Source organism: Gopherus evgoodei, chromosome 2 (genome assembly GCF_007399415.2).
Source record: "Gopherus evgoodei ecotype Sinaloan lineage chromosome 2, rGopEvg1_v1.p, whole genome shotgun sequence".
Lineage (NCBI taxonomy): Eukaryota > Metazoa > Chordata > Testudines > Testudinidae > Gopherus > Gopherus evgoodei.
Window position 1 is genome coordinate 118,210,903 of NC_044323.1, and position 22,936 is coordinate 118,233,838.

The window sequence follows — 22,936 nt, forward strand, 5'->3', positions numbered from 1 at the left end:
TGCAGAGTGTGACATACATTTACACAGTACATTGTGATGTACTTCTAAGGATTTAGAGTAGTTCTGAAACATTGTTAAGGTCCAATGTATATTAAAAATTAGTTCTAAGTAACCAACCATGGGTTAGGGGGCAAATGTAGAAAGGTTTCCTGGCCAGGGCCGGCTCCAGGTACCAGCATTCCAAGCTGGTGCTTGGGACGGCAATCTTCAAGGGGCAGCAGTCCCTGTTGTTTTGCCCCCAGCAGCATGCCGAATTGTCGCCGGGGATAGCGGGGGCAGTCCGTGTGCCTTTAGGGCGCAAGGTGCGTTTCCGCGGTGGCAGCAATTCGGCAGCAGCTTCTATATTTAGCTGTCCATGGATGCTTCAGCTAAACATAGAAGCTGCTGCCGAATTGCCGCCGCCACAGAAATGCGCCTGCCACCCTAAGGGCACATGGACTGCCCCTGACATCCGCAGCTGCAATTCGGTGCGCTGCTTGGAGCGGTGAAAACCGTAGAGCCGTTCCTGTTCCTGGCCTGAGTGTATGACATATAAAGCCTAACTTAGAACATCTTTATTTTTTTTAGTTGTGAAAATGTTTTTTTCTAAGCTACTTATATCCAGAAACCACAGCTAAACTTACTCTCTCTCTCATGGCTGATGTACCACCCGGAGGAAGGCAAAATCACACCCAAAATGACAGCATTGTTCTAGTTCTTTTCTCAGAGCTCTCTCTATTAACAAAATTCAAAACCAAAACCAAAACCACCCAGAACAGACTCAGTGTCTCTCAGGATCTTGTGTGAGCCTTTCACTCATGGGGTTAATGGTCCTTAAAGCTCATCTTTCCAGGAGCCAAGGCTTCCCCACAACGAGCTCCAGCTCCCTGCAAGTGTCTCTCTTTCAAGTCTTACACATGACGGATGTAGACAGCCACACTTCTGACATGTCTTTTTCTGACCCTGGGTCTCTCCCTCTTCTCTCTTTCCTTATAGGCAGGAAGACCCACACAATTGCCTAGATTCGTAAATTCATAACACATGATAGGAGCACGCATGTGACCTTCTACGCTAAGGCTCCCCATTTAAAAGGGCCCAAGGATCATAACAGATGTACTGGGATACATAAGTGCCAAAGCCGTGTTACAGTACCAAAAAAACCCACAAAAAAACAGCATTTATTTTCTCTTACAAAAATGGAACAGCAGAACAAATATAAAGTATTTAACTACATTTTTAATAAGTGTTTTGTGTACTTTGAGGCTCCTACTATTACTTATTTCTTTGGCTTTCATAGCCACAGCAATTATTTTAAGGTAGAAGTGTCTATTTTTTGGATATTTTACATAAAAATGAGAGATTTATGTTAAAGTTGTTTCTTAAAGGGGCTAAAATAAAAATAAATTTTTATTTCTAATTCAAAACACCTGCCATGCCTCAGCAACATTTTCAATTCATGTTTCATCACATTGCTTAACTGAGAGTTTATACCAAGTTTTAAAAAACTATACTGACAAGGCTGCATAGCAGGAACATAAGAAACTCTGTTGTGGCAACATTCAGTGGTCACCGGTCAGTCAAGGACCTTTGCTTCGCAAGCTGATTAGCCGCCAGCATTGGAAATTTCAGTTACTGACTTTCTGATCAGTCTGCAGCACAACAACTAACGACTAGGTCAGATGGTGATCTGCCAAATGAGAACAATCGCTAAACTCCAATTTTGAAATCTGGATTTGGAATGAGGTAAAACATAGAAATCAAGATTTTGCAATGATGTAAATCCAAAAGGTACACACCTTAAAATAGCGATGTAGTTTTCCCATCCTATGTTAAAGAGTCACTGAGACTCCATCACCCTTGCTACTCTCTTCTAGACCGTATGTGATTCTTCAATGCCCTCAATATTTTGGGTCTCATACAGTGAACATCCAACTATAGCCTTTTTTATGGTAATATGATCAATTTTGCTGCTTTTTGCTCCCTCAATAAGTTTAGTGACACCAGCATTCAGTTTCTGAACTACCACCACATATTACTTTTTAAAGTTCGTCAACTTCAACTCCTGGATCCTTTTCTTGATCAACGTTTTCCACCTTGTGACCGTTTAAGGACTAGGCTGTTTCCATCTTTTAAAAGGTGGTCTCATCACTACACTTTTTTGTATTACATGCAAAGTACCTTATGCAATAAGTGTCTCTATTTTCTTCCACAATTTCTGGATTCAGTCTATTCACACTTTTGACAATGGATGGGTTCCCCAAAGTTGTGTCCTCTAAACGTACACTCTTTCTTGCCTACTCCTTCCCCCAGGTCATTAATATTCTATTTGGATAGGCGTGTCCAAACAGTGGCTCACAAGCCACATGCGGCTCTTTCACACTTAAAGTGTGACTTCCTGAGCTCTCCCATTCCCTGCCCATTCTCCACCTACCAGACTGGAGAGGGAGGGAGCTCGAGGATTCAGCCTCACGAGGGGGTGCACTGGGGCTTGGGGCTTCAGCACCGTGCAGAGTGGGGAGCTGCCACTCTGTGGGGCAGCCATGTCTTGTGGCTCTCCAACTTCTGAAGATTACTGTATGTGGCTCAGAGGGTCAGTAAGTTTGGTCATCCCTGGTATAGGACAAATAAGACTACTACTCTGGAATCCAGACTTTAAGCAGAATTAAAAAGTGGTAGACTGCATTTTGTCTAAAATTTTCAGAGGCCACACAGACAGACACTAAATTTATAGCAACAACAATTATCACATGCGCATTGTTTCATTTGTTAAACTGCTCGTTTCTGTTATCACTATTTCACTTGACACTGACGGGTCAATTCATTTACAGAGTAGTGGAACAGTATTACTGACATGCACAGGACTATATGACAAGTTAAAATGAATGAAAACTGAAGTTCTTCTTGCTTTAAGCTCAAGAGCTTATTTAGGAATCTCATCAGCATTAGTCACAGGGGGGCAATCTTAAATAATTGGCTTTAATAAGTGGCACCAGTCACTGTAAGTGTTAGTTGCTCAATAAAATGGGCTAAGCTTACTGCATTTATATTTAATCTCTCATGACCAAGTATGAAGATTAATCTAAACATTTACACAAAATGGCATATTTTTTTAAAAAACGGGCTTTTTTGTATGTTGTTCCTTAAAATTAACAACTAAATTGTTAAAAAAAAAACTTATTTGGTTTTGTATTTCTAGCATCCTAGGGGTATTTAAATAATCCTTCTATGTAGAAACATTACAAAATTAGGGGGACCAAAACAATTCCCAGAATGTGTTTTGTTATAAACAATTTAGAAGAGCTATCTTCCGGAAAGTACATCTATCCAATCTTCCACTTATTATTCATGACCACATGCAGCAAGCTAATGGTTATAAGATAATGCAGTCTAGTTCACTACCCAACCCCCAAATTATCTTTTTTCTTTATACTAGTGAGCCTTAATTAGATGCGATAAATTCTCTTGCTAATCTCCGGTATGTATATATTTAAACACTAGCTTCTTTTTTTCAGCTTATTTCTAATGAACATTGTCTCTCTGATTGCAACAAATGGATGCCCAACACTGTAAGCTAGTATCAGAAAGGCAAGACCCCCTTGTACTGTATGAGCAAGATGTCCAAACAGGTAAGGAGGATAAAAAGTGTCAGTCTGGGAGCACATGTAATTCCATGGGCAAATTAATGATAGACAGGTAAGGGAAGTGTCATCTGATGCATAAAAATCTATAGAATCGGAACTTCAATGGTATCACCCTCTCTGGCACAGCAGGGGGGTCTTACTGCTCCCCTCAATAGCTCCAGGTTCCCCAGTTGGTGGAAATGTTGATAATACAACGTCACCAGAAATGGGTCAAGTTGGGTATCATTCGAAAGCCCTTTCTCCCACCAACACAATGATGCCAAACATGACAAACCTAGAACAAATATGTAATTATTTGAGAAAAATTTTACATAGCAATTTTTTAAATTATACTTTAATACAGGCATGTCAAACATGCATCCATCACAAAGTTAAATTATGACCCTCAATTGACAGTACTGTGCAATCAGTTAATGCTCATAACTAGGTTCCTACCAAATTCATGGCCATGAAAAACACGTCACAGACCATGAAATCTGGTCTTTTGTGTGCTTTTACCCTATACTATCCAGATTTCACGGGGGAGACCAGCGTTTCTCAAATTGGGGGTCCTGACCCAAAAGGGAGGTGCAGAGGGGGGTCAAAGGTTATTTTAGAGGGGTTGTGGTATTGCCATCCTTACTTCTGTGCTGCCTTCAGAGCTGACTGCTTAGAGAGCGGCGGCTGTTGGCCAGATGCCCAGCTTTGAAGGCAATGCCCCGCCAGAAGCAGCACAGAAGGAAGATTGGCAATACCATACTATGGCATCCTTACTTTTGTGTGGCTGCTGACGCTGTCTTCACAGCTCGGCTTCCTGCCAGCAGCTACTGCTCTCCAACTGCCAGCTCTGAGGGCAGTGCCACCACCAGCAGCAGTGAAGAAATAAGAACAGTACCGCAAACCCCCCTACAATAACTCTGCGAACCCCCATAACTCCTTTTTGGGTCAGGACCCCTACAATTACAGCAACCATGAAATTTCAGATTTATATATCTGAAATCATGAAATATACAATTTTTTTAATCCTATGACTCTGAAATTGACCAAAGTGGACAGTGAATTTAGTAGGACCCCTCATAACATAACTGATTAATTTTTTTAATGTTTCAGATTACTTTAAATGGAAGGAGTGCTTCTAGTTGATATGGCAAAAAAATAAGTGGTTCAGTGGTATTGATTATTAGCTTTGTGTATTATGCCAAAAGAGTTCTAATGAGGCACTAGTTAAGATGTCAGCATCCAGCAAGAAATTACAGGAATCCATCTGCAAATGGTATGTACATAGTTAGATAACATACATTACATAACATAGTTAATTACAATCCCTAAGTAATTTATTGCAAAATCCCTGTTTTCACTTTGGTCTTCATCATTTTTAGACACCAACGGGGAAATGAAGTGTACTGACTAGTGGTTGAATCTTTGGAGAATATCACCATGGCAAACTTGATTAAACACAATGCTTGGTGGCACGTTATATGCTATAAGAAGTGCACCCATTACCTGAATTTTGGAAGGCTGGAGAGGAAGAACAATCAAACCTCGCAATAATGCGCCCCATTACAACACAAATTCGGATATAACACGATCATAAGTTGGCTCCCCTTTAAGGCCGTAATACTGTTCGTGTTTTGCCGGAATACTGTACTTTTTTTTACGACATTTATAAATAAACCGCGTTCTTCCGGTCTTATAGGATAAAGTGACTCATGGCCACTGCAGGCCCATTGCACTTAGTTCTCAGGTTGTACATGTGAATGATGTTTGCCTATGAACTTGTTAATTTCCTATATTTTTAAAAATATTTTACTGTTATGAATACGCCAGTTCGCAAACGCAAGTCATTTTCTGCCCAAGAGAAATTGCAAGCCCTGGAGCAACTAAAGAAAGGAAAACAACAAATTCAGCTTGCTAAAGATCTAGGAATTATCAAGTCCACTCTGCGAGGGTGGAAAAAAGAAGAAAAGTTCCGTAGCCTACCCTGCGTTCTTGAAGCGGAAACTAGTTTACAGTGTAAAAAGGTCAAGTTTGCTAATGACAAACACCTAGATTCAGAATTGTACCGATGGCTTGTTCAGGCTCACTCAGAAGGAGTTCCCATTTCAGGCCCTATTCTGAAAGCTCAAGCAGAGAAATTTGATCGTCTTATCAATGGAAACGAATCCAAATTTAAAGCGAGTAACGGCTAGCTGGACAGAATCAAGAAAAGGCACACTATAAGCCAAGTACTTATGTTTGGGGAAATCCGCTCAGCTGATAAAGAGGCTGCCGATTCCTACCCAATTGGGCTTAAATAGTTGCTGAAGGAAGGTTGCTACACAGCCGATCAAGTTTACAACTGTGACGAGACTGGTTTATGCTTTCAAATGTTACCCAATCGTACCCACTCAAACAGAACTGATAGTCACAAACAAGAAGGCTTTAAGCAGAGAAAGGACAGAGTCACTCTCTTGTTTTGCGTCAACAAGTCTCACAGCCACAAAGTCAGACCTCTGATGATTGGAAAAGTGAGGTCTCTCAGATGTTTTCATCATTTTATTATGAAGGCCCTTCCCTTTGAATACACCAACAGCAAGAATGCATGAATAGCTCCTTATTTGAAGGCTGGTTCCATAAAACTTTTGTGCCAGCCGTTCGGGCTCATTTGCGAAAACTCAAGCAGGAGGAAAAAGCTCTCTTCCTACTGGATCGCTGCCCTGCCCACCCCCCAGTGGAAAATCTTGTCAGTCATGACGGCAAGATTAAAGTCTCTTATCTCCTAAAGTACTCTACATCAGAAATCCAGCCACTGGACCAAGGAATCATATTGGCATTTAAGCAAAACTATCATCGCGAAATGATCAAGTAGATGGTAGCGGATAACAACTCCTCTATCGACACATCACTGGCATCACTCAACTTGAAAAAAGTCTGTCACCTCAGTGGGAAAGCCTGGGATGCTATCAGTGAACATTGCATCGAACGACGCTGGATAAAGAGTCTTGGTCCAGCTTTCCTGTCATCTACACACGATGATGGTAACGACGATGAGCCTGAATTTACAAAATTCACTGAAGACAATGTACGTTTAGCCAAAGAAGCACTCAAGAATATGAGCACAGTCATCATAATATCCTCAACTGGTTTTCAGCAGATGACATCTCCCCCATATATTAACACATCTCAGATGACAAAATTGTTGCAAATGTCAACAGGAAGAATAAAGCTTCACCACAAGACCCCGAAACCAGTGGCGCTAATGACGACGACAATGATGATGGCAACTCAACTCCCCCACCAAAAGTGTCCTAGGCAGCAAAGCACCTAGAAGCCAGTTTGAGGTGACTGGAAACTCAAGACGTGGACAGTGTCAAAATCCTCCAACTCGGAAGCATTCTTGACTTCACTAGAAGCCAACAGTCCGCAGCAAGTAAGCAGACCACACTAGATACCCTTTTTAAGAAGTGATGAAATTTAAAATTATGGAGTCATGCAACCAGATTGACTCTGACCTCTGTGAAATGATTAGTATAGTCGATTTCACATTTCTTTCATGTACAGGTAATTATATTACTACTTTTGTGTTAAAACATGCTGGGATAACTGTTGCTTTTTTACAAGACAAACTAACTGGCCTGAAATGGTAAATTTTCGTAACTCTGCTATAAAGCGACCCCAGATTTATCACAATCGAATTTTTTGGACCCCAATCATCATGTTATAGCGGGATTTCATCAGGAAAAAATTGACGATATTGGGACAAGGTGCTAGCTGTGAGTGAGACTTGTCCTATACTAGGTCCCATGGCATGTGGTTTGAGAAGAACCCTTGGTTCTCCTGCAGTATGGCAGAAATGTGGAGGCATCCATTAAGCATAGTTTCAACATGTGAGACAGGTGAGAAACAGTATGAACCAGCCACACTTAGAGGTCAGCTGAATAGATACTTTGGCTCACGACTTGTATGAAGCCTACAAAACCCAAAGAATTATTCAGAACTCCGTCAATCTATGGGGTCCAATGAAAAGGAACAGACTAAAGCTGTGCTTAAATGCAAAGAAGAAAGTCAGAGTGAAGGTGGAAGGGGCTATTACTGAATAAACCACAGATAGGTCATTGTTGGTTCATCTCCTGATTGTGTCCAGATCCCAGTGTGATGTTAGTCTATGTGAAACTCTGGGAAAGTACAAATTCTCCATGGTATCATGATCAATGTTTGAATGCAGTGGAACAATGCATACATGCAATGCAAAAAGAAAACCGATGCACATCTTGTATGGTCTTCCTAAGCCAGAAAAAATGGTTACTCACCTTTTAGTAACTGTTGTTCTTCGAGATGTGTTATTCATGTCCATTCCAAGCAGGTGTGCGTGCCAGCCGGAAGATTTTCCCCTAGCAGCGTCCGTAGTGTCAGCCCTGATGCCCCCTGGAGTGGCGCCACTACGGCGCCCTATAAAGGGGCCCGCCAATCCTCCACCCCCTCAGTTCCTTCTTGCCGGCATTCCAACAGAGGGGCAGAAGGGTGGGTATTGGAATGGACATGAACGACACATCTCGAAGAACAACAGTTACTAAAAGGTAGGTAACCGTTTTTTCTTCTTCGAGTGGTTGTTCATGTCCATTCCAAGCAGGTGACTCACAAGCCTGAACCTAGGTGGTGGGGTCGGAGTTCACTGCTGACTGGAGTACTGCACGACCGAAGGCTGCATCATCCCTAGCCTGGTGCGAGATAGCATAGTGCGATGTGAACGTATGGATGGAGGACCACGTGGCCGCTCTACAGATCTCCTAATTCGGGATCTGAGCCAGGAATGCCGCACAGGAGGCCTGCACCCTAGTGGAGTGGGCTGTGACCGGAGGGACAGGGGCCTTATCTATGAGGTAGCATTCCCAGATGCAGATCGCAATCCATGAAGAGATTCGCTGAGAGGAGACCGGGAGCCCTTTCATCCTATCCGCCACCACAATGAAGAGCTGAGTCGAGCGTCTGAACGGCTTGGTACACTCGATGTAAAAGACTAAGGCTCTGCGGACATCCAGGGAATGTAACCTCCGCTCCTCACTGGAAGAGTGTGGTTTCGGGTAAAACACCGGGAGAAAAATATCTTGTCCCATGTGGAACTGTGAGATGACCTTGTGCAGGAAGGCCAGGTGAGGTCTAAGTTGGACCTTGTCCTTATAAAAGGCAGCGTTCGGGGGCTCAGTTGTTAGCGCCCTGAGCTCCAACACTCTCCTGGCCAAGGTGATCACCACCAGGAAGGCGGTCTCATACGACAAGTACAACAGGGAGTACGAAGCCAGGGGCTCAAAAGGAGGTCCCGAGAGGGCGGAGAGGACCAGATTCAGGTCCCAGGCAGGAGCTGGGTGACGAACATGTGGAAATAGCCTGTCCATACCCTTGAGGAAACTTCCGACCAGCGGGTTCGCAAACACTGAGGTACCCCCCTCTTCCGGATGTAAAGTCAAGATGGCCACCAAGTTAACATGAATCGAGGACAGGGAGAGGCCCAGTTGCTGAGGTGGAGCAAACAGTCTAGGATAATAGGGATTGGGATCCCCAGTGGATTGTGACCTCGCTGACCCGACCATATGGAGAAGCGCTTCCATTTGGCCAGGTAGGTGGCCCTGGTTGATGGTTTCCTACTACCGAGCAGCATTTGTCTGACCTGCTGGGAGCACTGCATCTCCACCGGGTTCAGCTATGGAGCATCCAGGCTGTGAGGTGAAGAGATTCCAGGTTCGGGTGGTGGAGGGAGCAACGGTCATGCATGATCAGGTCCGGAAGGAGGGGTAGCGTTAGGGGCGCCTGAACAGACATGTGCAGGAGTGACGTGTAACAATGTTGGCGCGGCCACACCGGAGCTATTAGGATTACCCGTGCGTGGTCCCTGCGGATCTTCAAAAGCACCCTGTGTATCAGGGGGATCGGAGGAAAGGCGTAGAGCAGACCAACCCCCCAAGACTGGAGGAAGGCGTCCAACAGAGACCCCGGACTGTGGCCCAGGAGGGAGCAGAACCATCGGCACTTCCTGTTTTCCCTCAAGGCGAACAGGTCTAACTGGGGAAAGCCCCAGAGCTGGAAGATTGAGCGTACCACATCCCGTTGGAGGGACCACTCGTGACCCCGGAACGAGCGGCTGAGGATGTCCGCCAGGCCGTTCTGCTCCCCAGAAGGTAGAACGCTATCAGGTGGGTAGCATTCTGGACGCAGAAATCCCACAATGCAAGGGCTTCCCTGCACAGGGGAGAGGAGCGTGCACCCCCGTTTGTTGATATAAAAAAAAACTGTCAATGTGTTATCCGAGAGGATTGAAACACATCTGCTGGCCAGGTAGGACCGGAAGGTCAAACAAGCCAGGCGAACCGCTCTCAGCTCCCTGACATTGATATGCAACTCGAGGTCCTCCGGCGACCACAAGCCCTGCGTCCTGAGATTCCCCAGGTGCGCTCCCCAACCCCGACCTGAGGCATCTGTTACCAGAGAGCAGGAAGGTTGGGGGCGGCAAAGGGGATGCCCATGCACACTTTCTGCAGGTAGAGCCACCACCATAGCGAGATCAGCATCAAGTGGGGAATGGACACCACTGAGTCCAAGGGGTCCCTGGCCAGGTGGTATATTGTTGCTAACCAGGACTGTAGTGGGCGAAGCCGGAGTCTGGCATGGTTTACCACATAAGTGCATGCCGCCATGTGACCCAACAGCCGGAGACAGATCCGCGCTGTGGTAATCAGGGCGCGTTGCAGTCCGAGGATGAGCTCGGAAATTGCGTGGAACCTGGATTCCGGAAGGTACGCTCTGGTGTGGGTGGAGCCCAGAACCGCCCCTATGAACTCTATTCGTTGCGTAGGAGACAGGGTGCATGTGGCTTCGTTCAAGAGGAGGCCGAGATTGAGAAAGGTCCGCCTGTTGAACAACACCTGAGCCTCCACCTGCTCCTTGGTGTGGCCCTTTATGAGCCAATCATCCAGGTAGGGGAATACCTGGATGCCCCGCCTGCGCAGGAAGGCCGCCACAACTGCCATGCACTTCGTAAAGACCCTTGGGGTGGCTGACAGGCCAAACAGGAGCACCGTGAACTGCAGACAGGCGTCGGCCACAACGAAACTGAGGTACCGATGGTGTCGGGGAATTATGGTGATGTGGAAATAAGCATCCTTTAAGTCGAAGGCGGCGTACCAATCTCCTGGATCCAGGGAGGGAATGATCGAGGACCGGGAGACCATGCGGAACTTGAGCCTTTGTACAAACTTGTTCAGTCGCCGCAAGTCCAGGATGCGTCTCAGGCCCCCTTTAGCCTTCGGTATTAGGAAATACTGGGAGTAGAAGCCTTTGCCCCTGAGCTCCTGAGGGACTTCCTTCCTTCATCGCTCCTGCCTCCATGAGGGATTTCACTTCTTGAATTAGAAGTTGTTCGTGAGACGGGTCCCTGAAGAGGGACGGGGAGGGGGGCTGGAGGGGCAGGAGGCAGGAAAACTGGATAGAATATCCCCTCTCTACCGTGCGGAGCACCCAGCTGTCCAACGTGATTCGGGACCAGGCACGGTAGAAGGGGGACAGACGTCACCCAAAGGTAGGGGTAGAAGAATCCAGAGTCTCGATAGGTAGGTGGCCCTCGACCGTACCATCAAACAGGGGGCCTAGGCCCCAACGACAGTCTCGATTGACCAGACGCCTGGCCGGAGGGGTGGCGTTGGTGACACTTCCTGCCATTTCTGCCCCGCCTGCACCCTAGTTCCTGGCGAGTCTGAGGTTGGTAGGGGCGTGGGGCCGATGCAGCCTAAACTGCCTGTGCTGGGTCACGGGGGTATGCAAGCCCAGCAAGCAAAATGTGGCCCTCGAATCCTTTAGGCTATGGAGACACTTGTCCGTTTTTTCTGAAAACGGCATCTGCCTCTAGAAGGAGAGGTCCTGAATGGTTTTCTGGACCTCACGGGGAAGGCCTGAGACCTGAAGCTAGGCTCCTTGCCTCATGACCAGGCCCGTGGCCAGGGTGCGCGAGGCTGAGTCCGCCGCATCTAGGGCCGCCTGGAGAGAGGCTTGGGAGATCAGTTTCCCCTCCTCCACCAGGGCCGAAAACTCTGACCTCGAGTCCTGGGGAAGGAGCTCCGTAAACTTCGACATGGCTGAACATGTGTTATGACCATATCAGCTTACGATCGCCTGTTGGTTGGTAATACGGAGTTGTAGGCCTGCCATAGAGTACACCTTTCTACCAAAGAGGTCGAGTCCTTTGCGTCCCTGTTCTTTGATGTTGAACCCTGAAACCCTTGACACTCCCGTTGGCTGGCTGCATCCACCACCAGGGAGTCTGGGGGAGGGGAGGGGAGTGTACAAGTGTTCGTGCCCCTTAGAGGAGACAAAATAACACCGTTCCATTCTCTTGACAGTAGGGGCCAGCAAGGCTGGCGTTTGCCATAAAGTGCGGGACGTATCCACTATGATCTTGATCAATGGAAGAGCCACCCTGGATGGCTCTGAGGGAGCCAGGATGTCTACTACCGGATCCACGTCCACCTCGATTTCCTCAGCCTGGATTGCGAGGCTCTGAGCTGCTCACCGGAGCAGTTGTTGGAGGATCCGAGTGTCCTCCAGGGCCAGTGCCACAGCCGTGCCCGAGACCGCTTCGTCTGGGGAGGAAGACGAGGAAATTACTTGGATCGGCCCTTCCTCAGGTGCATGTAGCCCTTCGGGGTCCTGCGGCACACGGTACTGTGGTTGCAGGGCCGGTTCTGATTCTGAATGCGGCACCGTGACCGGTACCAGGGTCGCCAGTGAGCGGCTTGGCGTATTGGGCGGTGCCTGTTGAGCCCGAACTGTAGTCGCTGCCGGTGCCGCTGCCTGGCTAGGGGGTGCTGAACTTGGATATGGCACACCCCTGCCCGGCGACGGTGTTGGTGGAGGAGGCAACTGCACCAGGGCCACCGACGCCGAGGAGACCGAGGCCGACCTTGATCGAGGACCAAATGCCTGGCCTACCGACTGGTAGTAGGCCCAGGGAGTCCAAAACGGCCACTGTGAGGGCGGATGCCATTGCTGATGCCACTGTGGGTAACACTGGTGGCTCACTCCCGAAACCGATCTCCTGCTCTGAGGCTTGCTGGAGCAGTAGGAGTCTGCCTCTGAGTCTGAAGTTTCTGAGTAAGAGGACTGGGGGGAGCAGCACCCCGTGCCGTTGGAGAGCTGAGGTGGCAGGGAACCTCCTATCTGGTTCGGTCCACCCTAGCAGCGCGGGGCGGGGAGGGAGGTGGCAGCATGGCCGGCTCGCCCCTTGATTGTACTGGGGGGACAGGCCGGGGTAGGAAACTCCCAACTATGGTGCGGGGAGGCCGGCGCCAGGAGTCCCATCAAGTCTGAGGCCACCTCGAATGCCTCCGGTGTCGAGGGGAGGCGCAAGTCTCCGCTAAGGTCCGGGGATCTAGGCCGGTCCGGACTCGACCGCCCTCTCTGCAGTGCGGGAGTCAACGGAGCAGCTGAGGGCTGTAGCCCAGCCTGTCTGCTTGTACCCACGGACGACATCGGCCTCTGGGGGTCCTGGTGGGGTGACCATTCCCTCACTGGCTTCCTCTTCTTAGTGGGTAGTGGAGACGGTGAGCGGTGCCGCACTGAGGCCAACTTCCTATGATCCGACTCTGTTCGGTGCCAGGTTTTAGATGACTTGGGCTGGGCCCTAAGTCTTGATGCCAGTGCCGGGGCGCTTTGCAGCGAGGAAGACGTGTTGGGCACTGCCTCAGCCGGTTCCGAGTCCGAGGGTGGCCGCAGGGCAGCCTCCATCAGGAGTAAGTCTTTGAGCTCTGTTTTTGAGAGTTCTCGGACGGAAGCCCCTACAGATAGAACACCGGATCTCTTTGGTGGCCCTCTCCGAGGCACCTCAAACAAGTGGAGTGCGGGTCACTCTTGGCCATGAATTTCCCACAGTCCTTGCAGAGTTTAAACCCAGGGGACCCGGGCATGACCCAGCAGGTGACGAAAACGTGGGGGGGGACCCCGCAACTACCAAGAATTATATACAAATGACCGAAGTATACTAACTATATACATGGCCTATACACGAGGATACGACACTGCTAATTTGCTATGCACAAGAGAAGTTCCAGCTAGCCGTCACCAGCGGTAAGAAGGAATTGAGAGGATAGAGGGTCGGCGGGCCCCTTTATAGGGCGTTGTAGTGGCGCCACTCCAGGGGGCACTAGGGCCGACCCTACGAACGCTGCTAAGGGAAAATCTTTCGGCTGGCGTGCACGCGGCACGTGCACACACCTGCTCGGAATGGACATGAACAACCACTCCAAGAAGAACCTATGATGATATGACCAGCAAAGGCCTTTTAGCATAGTAATCACAGATAGTACAATTGAGGTACAAGTTCTCAGAAAACCAGAAACTATTAACACCTGTCAAGGTTTGGTTGTATTACATTAGGAGGCTACAGAGAAAATACCGGACCTATGACCAAGTCCGCCTCGTGTCTGATACAAACACAGAGGAATCAATTGAAAATATTACCAGAAAGAAGAGATTCCATGGTATTGCACCTGTCCAATTAATAACCACAGACTGCACGTACATCCCCAGTGTCCCAAGGAAGAAGTTAGTGTCTCATATTCGCACAAAGGACAAGCTGACTGTATGCTCTGCAACAAAAATATTCCAACATGAAAAGGATTGCTCAAAGAATTTAGTTGTCACATGACATAATGAATGCCACCTCACTCTGTTCAGTGGAATTTCTTCATAGTTCCTATAATGAGTCTGACACAAATTATCTTGCATGCCATCAATGCCATAGAGAAAGGTGCTACTAAACTAAGACTTTCTGTACAAGACACAGATGTTCTAGTGCTCTCTGTGAGATGCAACCGCAAGGTTCTATTTTTGTGCTTGCTCCTGGGGAACAACCATTGAACATCCCTCAGGATGTGTTCCTATCACTCAAACCATTAAAAGCCACCATACTGCAAGGTTTACATGCCTTTTCAGGATGTGACATTACCAGAAGACTGGCTAGAAAGACCAAATTATCTTACTGGAAGGTATTTGATTCAGCCTCCAAAGACTGTCTCCTCACTCTGAAGGTGCTCAGAATGGCTGACACAGTCACTAAAGGAAGCCATAAATGCACTGGAGGCATTCACAAGCTTAGTTTACCATTTGAAGAACATTATGACATTTGCAGAGCTACATTGATGTCTGTGTTCTTGATAGCAGACATAAATACAGCCTGCGTCAGTAGCAGTTTTTCCATCAGTCTGCCTGCTTTTGGGAAAACAAATTATCAAGCAATGGAATGGGGATGATCAAGCACATCCAAAACTACGCCTTCCCCTATCAAGCATGGATGGGTCTTGGATGGACTGATCACACCAGTTATGCATGAAATACCACGTGCTCCCAAATCAACCCAGTTAAACAAATGTTCATGTGCAAAGACAAGATGCTCACCGTGCTGCAAATATTCAGTCAGCAGCCTGCCTTGTATGGAGATGACAGTGATGATGGATTTGATGAATATGTTTTCAGTCATATATAGCTCAATATAGCATGATCTCCTGTGATTTATTTACAGGAAGAGTATACCTTGGTCATGACTGGTACTGGACCACACAGAATGATCTTGTCCCTATGGATGGAATAAGACGACTTGTGCCAATAGTAAATGTATTTCAGAGACTTCTTGACAACGTTACTACAGCCAGATCAGAGGCCATCCAATGGAAGAATTGTGAAATCCCAAGTAAGGAAGAAAGATCAAACTGCTGATTCACATCTACATGCTGTTGTGAGGAACTCTGATATCTTCATGGTGATTTACCATCTTAGTTAGGGCTTGTGGCTCAAAACTCTGACTCACGTAATTCTGTACCAGGAGTGGACCCAGTGATAGGAGATCCTGCCTGCTGGAAAGATGGAGCAGAGACCTCTGTGACAGGTCCAGCAGGTACCTACCAAGAATATCTTTGGCAATTTCAGCCATAGGATAAAATAAGTCACTTCCTCCTTTTTCATCTTTGGAAGTAGTGGAAGTAGGGGAGGAAGTACACAGAAAAGCTGACAGCAGTCTGCAATACAGAATGTCTATTTCCCTGTAATCACTGGTCTACTTCCTTCTGATGCTCTAGACTGAGACTTAACCCCCTAGAGCAAGAGAAGTTTTTCTCTGGTACCTCTGTGGTATTATTGTAGGCTTTGCTGTAGTAGAAAGTGAATCCTCTCTTATCATCCATGTTAGCCACCACCTTATTAATCTTCTTCCCAGCAAGATTTCCCCAATAAATCTGAGACACAGAGGATTTGTTTAGATTAACTATCTGCTGTCTGCTATACTTGGTCTCCTGCCACTGAATTTTCTGCCAAACACACAGAATGCACGAATCCATCCACTACAGACTCACTAACCAGAGAGATTTTCTTTTGCTTTGACTTTAGCTCATCATGATTCTATCAGCTGCGGCTTTATAGGTCACTGAATCAAGACATCATGGCCCTAGTGAAACATGATTGCTAGTGAGCTATGATGAACTGAAGATAAAGTTTTGAATGATCATTTGAGGGTACCTCAATTTTTCTATCTGCAGGGTCTCTGGGGAAAAGTCCAATACCACAGTAAAAACCACACCAAAACTATTGCACTAAGCTTGGGGAACATAAAGAGGGAATATTTCAGATCCAAGACCATATAAAATATTTCATGGCTTTCCAATTCAAACATTTTCCCTTATCAGGGTTCTCTTAGTCTCCCTTGATGGAGGAGTGAAAATTCAGCTCTGGTTTTGGAGGGAAGGTATTTTCCCTTGTCTTTAGCCTGCTTCTCCTTTGTAACTGGCTGGACCCCAATGGTGACCACTACCTTTCTCACCAAGCTCTCAAGCATGTCTGTAAGGAAAAACCTCTTATTTCTCCAGCTAAGAGTTATAACCTGAAAACATACAGTTCCCCTTCCTTGGGGAAGATGACAGAAAAAGATGAGACTCTGGAATGTCTTTTCACTCTACTTTGGTTTTTATGGTATTTGGGGATTTTTGTACCTGTCTGGGAATAATTTATACTTCCTAGACAGTGCTTGTTTACAGGATTTAGCCCTTGTAGGGGACCTCAAGTCTCTGTCTGACATGCAAATTAGAGAGGAAATGCAGAGGGGCACTATAGTGAGCCGGTGTGGGTCCCCACCGCCCCCCAGAGAGACGAGCCCCTCCGGACACTACGTCAGGTGTCTGAGGGCCCAAGCACCTGACTCACCATTGACCTGACCCAGGGCCTGGGCTGACGACTAACTGTGTTGTTTCTGCCCTCACAAAGGCCGCGGAGGAAGACTCCTGCAGCCGAACTAATTCTCTGCTAGACCTCCTCCCAAACTTAGTGAGAGAGGGGGTCCCTGCCACCCCAGAGAGAGATGAGCCCTGGTTAACCTCATTATAGGCACTCCTGAGCCCAAATATTCTTTGTGAGAAGAATAAGTCGGAGAAGATACTCACCTTCTTGCTAAGAGACCATTAACCATTTGAGAACCTGACAAAGAACTTGGAGCTGTCCATCAAGAGGTGTCTGAAACCCAGGAATCTGGGTGAATTTCAGACTTTACTCAAATATGATAGCTCAGCCTGCTAGGTCCCAGACCTTGAGGAACACTGAACTGCCCTAGCTGAGTTGTCTTGACCAACATATGAGATACAAAGGCCACAACAAGCTATGGACAATCAAAGAAAGCACCTCAACCTTGCTGAGCAAGGGTTCATGGTCTGGAAGCAATTGTGACAGAATTCCTTTTCTGGGTCTTCTGAGATAGTATCCTGGAAGATGGAGCACTTTCTTTGACAGCTATGCCGGGCTTGTGGAGGGAAAGCAAAAGGCCGTTGGCAAGTAGGATGGAATTTTCAAAAAGTGCCTAAGAAAGTTAGAAGCACAAGTCCCACTGACTTTCACTGAGATGTGTCTTTTAGGCACTCTTTTAGGCATTTTTTTTTATCACCACCCCTAAAATCCACTCAGGAAAGCATCCAACTCCAGGAACAAGCCTCCTGTGCTGTGTCAGGTTTTTTCCTTAAATTTTTCAATGGAGGAAAACTGCTCACTACTGCCCAGAAAGACAGAAAATTAAAAATTACAGCTGAAGAGCTGAGCTGCTGCTCTGTTCAGCTGACTGGAGAGAGAGCACCCAGGGAACAGATTATGTCTGGGGTGTAGTCAATGCACCAGATTCCTTGTGGACAAGTTTCAGCTAACTCCAGTATATACTGAAGGAGAGGTGCAATCCAAACATATCTCTGACCAGGGGAGAGGTCAGCATCCAGAAAAGGAAGACTAGAATAAAAAAAAGTATGAAAACTTAAGATAGTAACACTATTATTTCTAGTCTAGTAAATTTTTTGTATGTGTAAATAATATGCATACTTAAACAGACTTCTATGTAAATACACATATACAGACAGATCTAGAATATCAGCGTTCTACCAAGGTAAATATTGTCACCAATAAGACTATGAATTACACTGTAGGTTTAATTACACTGTAGGTCTGATTACAGCAAACAGAACGGTCTAAAATATGTCTGCTCTCTTTAAAAAAAGATTACTTGAAAGACTATATAAACAATTCTAAATTCCTAATTACAGCAGCTGTCCAAGAAGCATTTCTCTTGTCATAGTACTCCAACCTCATTGTTCAGTATGGGTGGATCAAAACTGCAGTGTCCGTGTCACCAAGGTTTGTAAATACTTTCAGTCTCTGTTCGCATTTCATCACACAACTTCAGTTACATTTTATCATACAAGTAAGTTATGTTATGTGGTGGTCATGTAATAAAAGACAGCTAAATCACAACATACAATTCACAGTTCACTACCTTAAAATAAAATTTGGTGACCTCAGATCCTTCTAGGACCAGCAATAAAGCCAAGTTCCAAATTTGCATGGTCCTATAGACAGGCACTGAATTCACAGTGCCACAGGAAGGCTACTAATTCCAGTAAACTGAGTGAATAAGCAGAAGAAATTATTCTGAAGTACTCTCAATGTCAGCTTAATATTACTCACCTATAATAAGGGTGCTATTTAATTAACAGTGAAAGGTGCTCCCAAAAAATCTCTTTCAAAATTAGAGCTCTACAATAATTTCTTCTTTTGACAAGCAACACTTGGAAAATTCTTAAACACAAATGATTGTGTTTAAGAATTTTCCACCAAAGCTGTACTCCCTCTTCCAAAAAATAATATTTTACAAAAACTTTATTACTGCATGCTTACCTTTTTAAGTAGCTTTACCAAAATACTGCCTGAGAGCTACAGAAGGGTCTTGCAGTTTAACAGCAATAATATTCTGAGCTTTTTTTTTTTTTTTTTTTTTTAACTCCTGAAAGGACTTTAGACATCAAGGGATAAGGAAAAGGGACAGAGAGTTCTGAGTTTGTTGGCTGTCACTTAGAATTAGTGTTGATGTATTACCTCTGTCACAGCCCAGTGGTGTAAAAATTGGTCCAGATCAGTCAGGTAGAGATGGACAGGTGAAAGCTGTGTCTGACTAATGTGAGGTTTTCCTTTAATGCTCTGAAGGCTAGTCAACTCCTCTTTAGAGAATCCTAGAGACAGTGGAGGAATGAAATAGTTAGGATCACAAAGCAAGTCAAGCGCTGTTCTACTTTATTAGCACCATTGAAAAAAACTCCTTTATTTGTGCCCACAGAACATTTGTTGTTTCACAATTCCAGTAGGACTCACTTGATATTTTGAAAGTAGTATATCAAAATATGAGTTCTGAGTTCAAAAAGGAAAATGTCCAAACACAAAAAAGTGATTTAAAAATGTAGGTTAAGGGGAAAAGCTAAGAAACATCCATTCAGAACTTTGAGTGTAATTCGGTTTAAAAAAAAAAAATGTCTGATGGACACCTCTATTTTTCACAATGTACAGCTTTACAAAATATGAATAGTATATTATTTTGTGCCTGGACAAAATGTCCAGTCATAGAAACAATATTTCTCTTATACCAGGTTTGGAGACTGCAAAACTAAATATCTCAGATCCCTACTTTAAATTTTAGAGGCAATTTCTCTATCTGTGTAAAACAAATTGCTTCAACTATTTATGTAGAGAAAGGAAAGAAAAGCCAGCAAATAAGTTTGTGTGGAAACCAAAATATCAGTCCTGAAAAATGAAAAAAAAATGAGCAAGGATGAGTGCAACGGAGATTCCATTAGATGCTCATCATACTCTGTAACATGACCCATATGTAAAATGTTTAAAATTATAATATTTTAATCTTTGTCCTCCCCTCACCTCAGTCTGAAATCCCATTGTTCAGTGTTGTCTATCAGCCCTTATTTTCATATACAGCTGCTTGTCCATCACCAGTACTAGATATATTTGTGAATTCACATCAGAGAAGGAATTCCATTTCATTCTTTGTTTTTACTGTGTGTTTTACCAATTGTAAAGAGCCTAGTACCTTTACAGGACTACATAAATTCCCAGACCAAAATCTACATTAAAATTGAATTAAAGTTGTGGGTACATACAAATAATTAATGATAAAAGTACTATGTTGATGATGTAATTATTGCAAAAAACAAGCAACACACACACACAGGTAATTCAGAGTTTCAAATTAGGCTTAAGAAAATTCAAACACATTTAAGTATGTAAACATACAACTGAGGCAACCAAACAACCTTACCACTGCTCAGTTGTGATGTCATGCTATCAGCCAAACAATTATGATTCAAGCATTAAAGTTTTTGTGGTTCCAGAAGAAACTGATTTTTAAAGATTATAATTCCCCCCCACATCCATATTGCCCGTCTCATGGTGTCACTAAAATTAAAACATTGCTATAGTTATAAACATTGCTACCCCTAAATTATTCAATATAAATTCCATCCTAACGTAGTTCATCTTTAAATTGTTAAAAAATTCATACTATGTTAAATAAGAATCCTAAAGGAAATACTACCTTGTAATATATCTAATGATTTGAACATCTGTAGTATCAACCTCAAATCAATTTTATAAAATTTAACTAACTTTTAGGTTCAGATTCACTGGTATGTACAGGCTGTACACTAGCCAGGTAAGCTGAGCTTTAAAACTAGTTTGCTTCACCAGAGTACCTGGAGTATATTTGTAAATCTGAAAATTAATTTGCAAGTGACTTATCCCCATCCCCTCAGCACACACAAAAAATGGTTACCAGCCTTTCCATAACCTCACCTTTCACTGGAGGTGTGCACACGCCCAAAGCACAGTCGCCTGAAATTTTTCCCTTGGGGTGGTACCTGTCCGGTCAGCTCTGGTGCCACGTGCTCACAGCACCAGTATAAAGGGCCTGGCTGACCCCGCAGACCTTCAGTTCCTTCCTTCGGGCCAACTCCAAAAGAGGGGTAAGAAGGGCGGGTTGTAGAACCGACATATCCAACACATCTCAAAGAACAACCGTTATGGAAAGGTTAGTAATCATTTTTTTCTTCAACTGCTTGCACATGCCTATTCTGCTTTAGGTGACTCCCAAGCAGTAGCATAGCATGGCGGAATTGGAGTTCTCGACCAAAACTGGCAACATCCCTAGCTTGTTCAGTAATGACATAATGAGTAGAAAATGTATGCACTGATGAACAAGCTGCCACTCTGCAAATGTCCTGAATAGGGACATGAGCCAGCAATGCTGATGCCTGTGCTCTCATGGAGCGTGCAGTCAGAATAGCTGATGGTGGAACACCTGCTGCTCATAACATGTGCGAATGCATGATATAATCCATGATGAAAGTCTCTGAGCCAAGTTCTTTCAGCAATCGCTATGAAGAGTTGGATGGCTCTACAAAGTGGGTTGATCCTCTCGATGTAGAATGCTAGGGCACATCTGACATTTACAGTCTGGACTTGGTGCTCACGTGTGTTTTTAGGCAGAAAACTGGCAGAAAGATTGAGGGATTACTGTGAAACCACCTTTGGGAGGAAAGCAGAGTGAGGGTGAAGCTGCAGTTTGTCCTTAAAGAAGATTGTGTATGGGGGGGTCCGATGTAAAAGTACGGACCTACAAGACCCTCATGGCTAAAATAATAGCCATCAGAAAGGCCACTTCCCAGGAAAGATATGACAAGGGTCACACATTGCCAGTGGCTCAAACGTGGGCATGGAGGCTCTCCGTTTTGACAAGACCAGCTTTAGGTTCCTGTACAGAGTTGCACTCATGTCTCAGGAGCACACCCATGGCTGAGTGCATGTGCCTGCACGCTCTCTACCTGTTTGTGTTGGGTCTTTGCTGACTCAGCCCTCTGGACAAGTCATTCAGAGAGAGAGAGAGAGAGAGAGAGAGAGAGAGAGAGAAAGAAAGAGAGGCAAAGCAAATCCCTTTTATGGTACAAGTCCAATACGGGCCTCTTATCCAGGGAGCTTTTTAGTAGTGCTTGCCCTGGCTCTGCCTGGAGAGATTTGGCAATCCCTCACTCCAGATTGGGGTCTTCTCTCTCAGGCCTTTCACAAGGAAAGCTGTTCACTTTCCACTCGGGTTGCTCAAGGTCTTCTCTCCCAGGCCTATCTACCTGGAGAGCTTTAATAATCTCTGCCCCTTTTAGTCAGCATTTGCCTCACCAGGCCTCTCTTACCTGGAGAGATTTTCCAGTTCAGTGCCCTCTGTAACGTCTCTCTCAGTTTGTCCCCACTCCAGAATAGAGCAATACCCCAGGACTCCTTCCCTGAAAGCAGTCTTTGCCCTCTCAGGGCTCTTCTGGCCCCAGCTTTTCAGACTGGCCACTAAAAGAGTTTAGTTCCCCCTTCCAGGGTGCCTCAATGCCCAAGCTACTTCTCCCAGTGACTAATGAGGGTTGGAGGGACCTGGGCCCACCCCCTAATCCGGGTCCCAGCCCAGGGACCCTGTAGATAGCAGCTGTTGCTGTGTCCCTTTATATAAGTTGCTCTACTGTTCTAGTTCCCTGGGCCACTTTCCTTTGCCGTCTTCACCCTTACCTCAGGGCCTTGTCTTGATGGAGTCCCTGCAACCAAGCTCAGGGCTCCTTCTTGCTCTCCATGGCTTCTGGCAGCACTACCTTGGACTACTCCGAGATCCTGCAGCTCCAGCCAGCCACACACACACCATCCATGCTCCTCCAGCTGTAGCAAGGAACTGAACTTGGTCTGACCCTGCAGCTCTTCTTATACTGACCTGCTGGGCCCTAATGGGCTGCTTCCCACATAGCCACTCTAGACAGCTTTGAGGACCTCTGTGTTGCCCTTTTCTGGGGCAGGGTATGACAGGGCCAAAAGGCTTCCAGCAGGGGGCCTCAGGGCCTAGTCCACCCATCACAGTCCCATGGAGGGACTGGTTCCTGTATTTGTGAGTACAGTCTTTCTAGGCCTTTGAGGAAACAAATGGCCAT

At 45.7% G+C, this 22,936-nt stretch overlaps 1 protein-coding gene across 4 annotated transcripts in view; it reads right to left on the bottom strand.

Annotated features, from left to right (window-relative positions):
• TEX10 (testis expressed 10) overlaps positions 1-22,936 on the bottom strand; it is a 132,366-nt gene that overhangs the window by 33,942 nt on the left and 75,488 nt on the right. For all 4 annotated transcript variants that reach the window (XM_030551590.1, XM_030551593.1, XM_030551592.1 and 1 more), the window contains exon 11: positions 19,014-19,147. In XM_030551590.1, the coding sequence (XP_030407450.1) occupies positions 19,014-19,147 (134 nt within the window). The remainder of the gene's footprint in view (positions 1-19,013; positions 19,148-22,936) is intronic.